The sequence below is a fragment of the Physella acuta genome, unplaced genomic scaffold (genome assembly GCF_028476545.2).
Source record: "Physella acuta isolate Inbredline_101_S28 unplaced genomic scaffold, ASM2847654v3 ptg000280l, whole genome shotgun sequence".
Lineage (NCBI taxonomy): Eukaryota > Metazoa > Mollusca > Gastropoda > Physidae > Physella > Physella acuta.
The window spans coordinates 55,554-61,553 of NW_026731799.1; the positions used below are offsets into that span (position 1 = coordinate 55,554).

Consider the following 6,000-nt stretch of genomic DNA (forward strand, 5'->3'; position numbering starts at 1 on the left):
CTAGTGAAAGACACTTATTGGTCCTCTTAAATTTCACCTAAGCCACTTTTAATCAAATAAAGTTTGATTAAAAAGTTCATATTAAACATTATTACTAGTAATAATTTTTTTTATTTTTTTATTAAATTAAATCAGCTGTTCTAAAAGGTCTGTGAGTAATAAGGTGTTGAAATACAGAAGATATCACCGGATATATTGCATTGCTGGTTCACTATGCCTTATATAAGACGTGTGGTTTTGTACAATTGTTTGTGTTTTTCTATTTAATATTTTCTCTCTCTCTCATATGACCATCAACAAACAACAAACCAGCCTGTGAAATTGGTCAACACATTTTTATTTGTCATATCCTCAACAGCGAAATAAACAAAATATTTTTATTTTTGACCCCCGAGATGGTACTCCCTTAGTTTTACAACCCGAAATTATTTTCATTATTATCTCCCTTGCCTCAATTTAATCTCAATTTCAACTAAAATATTTTCATTGTTGCCTCCCCTTGACCGTCTCGCCATACTAGATAATATTTTCATTGTTGTCTCCCTTTGACCGACTCGCCGAACTTATATTTTCATTGTTACTTCCCTTTGTGAGGTATAACTCAATCTTAATTTCTGACAGCTCTTGAAGGCTTTTTCCCAGCTTAATTCAAAGCTCAGAAATAAAATTAGGTCTGTGGGCAGATCAGAGCTGAAATCAGAGCTAAGGTCTGAGCTGTGAGCTAAGCTTATATCGTGCATGGGAGCTACAATTACATTTGTAGACCTCAGTTAAGTGCAGAGATACAAATAAAAAAATAGAACACACGATTCTATAAAGAACAGTACTGACCATAATTTAACAATAACAAGTTTTATTTTTGTTATTCTCGTGTCAAGTTTAATCACAAATGATAAGATTTTATTTTGAGTAATATACACAGATACATTCCAAAATTATTTTTATCAATAAAACAAATTTGACATCTCTTATCACTGCAGCGCTACCCAGGGACATTTTCCTTGTCGTTTGCTATCAACATAAAGGTAAGCGATGTTCAATAAGGAGGTGAGGGGGGGGGGGTGGGGGGAGAGAGACGGAGGAATAACATGGGGAAGGGGGCTGGAACTAGTGAAAAGGGAGGGGGTTAGGGTGGTGGGGAGGAGAGGTAAGCCCGAATTGTTACTATTTAGGTGTAGCTAAAACATAAAAGAAGTGCTAAGTTATCGGTGAACGGACATGTAGACACAGCTTGAGTGCGGAGGTGAAAGGTCAAGGGTCAGGGAGACGGAAGTCAACTGGCTTGTAACAGGTGAACATGTTCGTGGAACAAAAAATAAAAGATGGGAGAAAAGTTTTCATTTGACCTTTGGGAAACGAAAATTTGGCCAAATAAGGTAGAACATCATTTTTTAAGCTTCAGGTGGTATATTTTTTAAAAACATACTTTAAATTGTGAAAAATAAAATTGTAAGTAAAATGTTTTAAATTAGTCAGTAAATGTAATGGATTTAAAATTTGGATTGGTCTGCACAAAGTAACTGTTTTATCGACAGACTGGTTTGATTGCTTGAAGAAATAGATTGATTTGATTGGTTAAGGAAATAGATTGATTTTATTGGCTATTTTAGCCACATCTTAAGAAACTAGGGCACACTTTTTTACGACTCTTGGCGTTTTCCTATAAGCCCACTTCCTATTTCGTCAAAAGGTCTTTTACCAATAAGCCCACTGCCAATTTCGTCAAAAGGTCTTTTGCCAATTAGCCCACTTCCAATTTCGTCAAAAGGTCTTTTACCAATTAGCCCACTGCCGATTTCGTCAAAAGGTCTTTTGCCAATTAGCCCACTGCCAATTTCATCAAAAGGTCTTTTACCAATTAGCCCACTACCGATTTCATCAAAAGGTCTTTTACCAATTAGCCCACTGCCAATTTCATCAAAAGGTCTTTTACCAATTAGCCCACTGCCGATTTCGTCAAAAGGTCTTTTACCAATTAGCCCACTGCCGATTTCGTCAAAAGGTCTTTTACCAATTAGCCCACTACCAATTTCATCAAAAGGTCTTTTCCCAATTAGCCCACTGCCGATTTCGTCAAAAGGTCTTTTACCAATTAGCCCACTGCCAATTTCGTCAAAAGGTCTTTTACCAATTAGCCCACTACCGATTTCATCAAAAGGTCTTTTACCAATTAGCCCACTGCCGATTTCGTCAAAAGGTCTTTTACCAATTAGCCCACTGCCAATTTCGTCAAAAGGTCTTTTCCCAATTAGCCCACTTCCTATTTCGTCAAAAGGTCTTTTCCCAATTAGCCCACTTCCTATTTCGTCAAATGGTCTTTTACCAATTAGCCCACTACCGATTTCATCAAAAGGTCTTTTCCCAATTAACCCACTGCCTATTTCGTCAAAAGGTCTTTTACCAATCAATCCACTTCCTACTTCATCAAAAGACCTTTTCCCTATCAATCCACTTCCTACTTCATCAAAAGACCTTTTCCCTATCAATCCACTTCCTACTTCATCAAAAGGTCTTTTGGCGTAGATCCTCGAGTAGGCGGGAAAGCTTGCAACAAACACCCGGCTAGAACTCCTGGGACTCTGTGACTTGCTTAAACTCCTGAACTTCTGTCGGCTGCTGGAACGTTTCTGTAAGGACTTCTCAAGGTCATTCGCTGACGTCACGAGCCTGTGGTAGAAAACGTACATAGATGAATACGTTGTGGATGGATTGATGAGTGTATGGATGGATTGGTGGATGGATTGGTGGATGGATTGGTGGATGGATTGGTGGATGGATGGATTGATGAGTGGATGGATGGATTGGTGGATGGATGGATTGATGAGTGGATGGATGGATTGGTGGATGGATGGATTGATGAGTGGATGGATGGATTGGTAGATGGATTGGTGAAGTGATAAATTGACGGATGGGTGGATGGATAAATGATTAAATATAAAATAAATGAATGGATAATAGGATAGATATTTATCTTCTAATTTTTTTAGTAATATTTTAACTCAACCCCTCCCCCTTGCTTTCACTACCCCCCCCCCCCCCCAACCCCCACCCCTTTCTCTAGCTTGACCAGACTCAAGATTACAATATCAAACATTTCCCTAAAACAAAATGCGCACACATTTATTCATTACGAATTTTGAGTTAAGTTTCAAACGTATTTCCGAATCTATTTATTTTTCTTTTGATTTCTCCGAGAAATCTCCACGGCAATCTCCGCCCTAAGCCCCTCCCACCTCCCCCCCCTCTCCGCGCCAGATTTCGATAACTCGTCTAAAATTGGGGGCTGAATATTTCCATGCTAAGATAATCAACACAATTTTTTTCTTCTTCAGACACATGATCATTCTAGTCTGTATAGCTGCCGGCATATGTGATTGTATGTAGCTGGATGTCTTTATGTGTGTATGTGTGTCGTTGAGCAGCCTGTTGGTATATGTGTTTGTATGTAGCTGGATGCGTGTGGGTGTGTGAGTGTGTGTCAGCAGTCTGTAATCTTGTAAGATGTTATATGTATGCTTAATTTTATATAATGTATGAGTGTATGCGAATGTGTGTGTATGTGTTATGTGTGTATTTATGTGTTTAGGCCTTTATGCATGTGTGTGTGTATGTGTGCTGACACAGCCGTGTAAAGACATCACAACGAGACCAGACATATCGACATACACACTGTGTGTATTTCTGTCTTCCGTGTACTTCGTGTTTTGATTGGAATAAAGCTTGCGTTAAAACATAATTTTTTACTGTTTCTTCTAATAACATTTTACTTATCAGACCATTCTCATTCGGACCCAATCCATGTGACCCACTCTGTCAGACAAAACCCATGTGACCCACTCCATCAGACTCGACCCATGTGACCCACCCCAACAGACCCATTCAATGTGACCCACTCTGTCAGGCCGAACCCATGTGACCCAAACCATCAGGCCCACTTAATATGACCCAACCCATGTGACCCAAACCATCAGGCCCACTTAATATGACCCAACCCATGTGACCCAACCTATGTGACCCAACCTATGTGACCCAACCTATGTGACCCAACATATGTGACCCAACCCATGTCCCCCAACCCATGTGACCCAAACCATCAGGCCCACTTAATATGACCCAACATATGTGACCCAACCCATGTCCCCCAACCCATGTGACCCAACCCATGTCCCCCAACCTATGTGACCCACACCATCAGACCCACCCATTTAACTTAGATCAACAGACGTTTAGATGTACTACCGTCAGAAAGATGATAGCTCATCGAAAAGGTTGATAGCACAACACTCAACCGATGAAAAGACGCAAACACGATAAGCAAAGTACATAACAAAAACCACATCACCAAAATAACACATCACCAAAATAACCCATCACCAAAATAACCCATCACTAAAACAACGTATCACCAAAATAAACCATCACAAAAAATATAACACAACTCCAAAAGTACAACACATCGCTAAAAGTATAAAACATCACTATATGTAACACATCACTGGAAGTATAAAACATCACTATGTGTAACACATCATCGGAAGTACATGACTAAAAGTATAAACCATCACAAAAAGTACAACACATGACTAAAAGTATAAACCATCACAAAAAGTACAACACATGACTAAAAGTATAAACCATCACAAAAAGTACAACACATGACTAAAAGTATAAACCATCACAAAAAGTACAACACATGACTAAAAGTATAAACCATCACAAAAAGTACAACACATGACTAAAAGTATAAATCATCACAAAAAGTACAATACATGACTAAAAGTATAAACCATCACAAAAAGTACAACACATGACTAAAAGTATAAACCATCACAAAAAGTACAACACATGACTAAAAGTATAAACCATCACAAAAAGTACAACACATGACTAAAAGTATAAACCATCACAAAAAGTACAACACATGACTAAAAGTATAAACCATCACAAAAAGTACAACACATGACTAAAAGTATAAACCATCACAAAAAGTACAACACATGACTAAAAGTATAAACCATCACAAAAAGTACAACACATGACTAAAAGTATAAACCATCACAAAAAGTACAATACATGACTAAAAGTATAAACCATCACAAAAAGTACAACACATGACTAAAAGTATAAACCATCACAAAAAGTACAACACATGACTAAAAGTATAAACCATCACAAAAAGTACAACACATGACTAAAAGTATAAACCATCACAAAAAGTACAACACATGACTAAAAGTATAAACCATCACAAAAAGTACAACACATGACTAAAAGTATAAACCATCACAAAAAGTACAACACATGACTAAAAGTATAAACCATCACAAAAAGTACAACACATGACTAAAAGTATAAACCATCACAAAAAGTATAACTTATCACTTATATTCTAACAACTATTTCTACACGAGTAAAAATGTCACCGACCCATGTGACCCACTCTGTCAGACCCGACCCATGTGACCCACTCTGTCAGACCCGACCCATGTGACCCACTCTGTCAGACCCGACCCATGTGACCCACTCTGTCAGACCCGACCCATGTGACCCACTCTACACGACTAAAAATGTCACCGAGTACACCTTGCCACCTGCTAGCACGCATGACGTCAACTTCTAACTCCCAAACATCAAAAACCCTTGTTGCGCCACCCAGAGAAGGATCGCCCAGTCCGAAGCGTCCACACCCCCAAGATAAATGCGTCTGTATCAAGGTTTAACACACCGTTCAACACACCGTTTAACGCCAGGTTTAACGTCAGCTTGAAACCAAATTTAACCCATTAACACCTCGCTAAAGGTCAAGGACATTAGTTCAAACGACTCCCCCCCCCCCGGGTTGTGTGACTGACATGACGTAAATCGTCCCCCATCGATCGGCTAGTCAAGCGGCCAACGCGTCCGGTCACCACGCCAACGGACCGAGTTCTAATCCTTACCCGATCAGCAGACACACACAGAGATGTAGAGTGAACAAGGAAGTCTTGAACATCATGGGAC

At 39.1% G+C, this 6,000-nt stretch overlaps 1 protein-coding gene across 2 annotated transcripts; it reads right to left on the reverse strand.

Moving 5' to 3' along the window:
- Positions 1 to 316: 316 nt before the first annotated feature.
- Positions 317 to 6,000, reverse strand: LOC131939457 (nuclear pore complex protein Nup98-Nup96-like). 2 transcript variants are annotated; one of them, XM_059297760.1, is made up of 3 exons: positions 5,940 to 6,000; positions 1,730 to 2,667; positions 317 to 1,690 (listed from the first exon to the last, which is right to left on the reverse strand). In XM_059297760.1, the coding sequence occupies exons 1-3, from the start codon at positions 5,993 to 5,995 to the stop codon at positions 1,641 to 1,643; spliced, it is 1,044 nt and encodes a 347-aa protein (XP_059153743.1). In that variant the 5' UTR covers positions 5,996 to 6,000; the 3' UTR covers positions 317 to 1,640. The 2 variants fall into 2 exon arrangements, with proteins under 2 accessions (XP_059153743.1, XP_059153742.1); XM_059297759.1 differs by having other exon boundaries at positions 317 to 2,667.

Coding starts and splice junctions, on each gene's coding strand:
- LOC131939457 (XM_059297759.1), bottom strand. CDS start 5,995: ATGATGTTCAAGACTTCCTTGTTCACTCTACATCTCTGTGTGTGTCTG. Junction 2,668..5,939: donor TGTGTGTGTCTGCTGATCGG/GTAAGGATTAGA, acceptor TTTCTACCACAG/GCTCGTGACGTCAGCGAATG.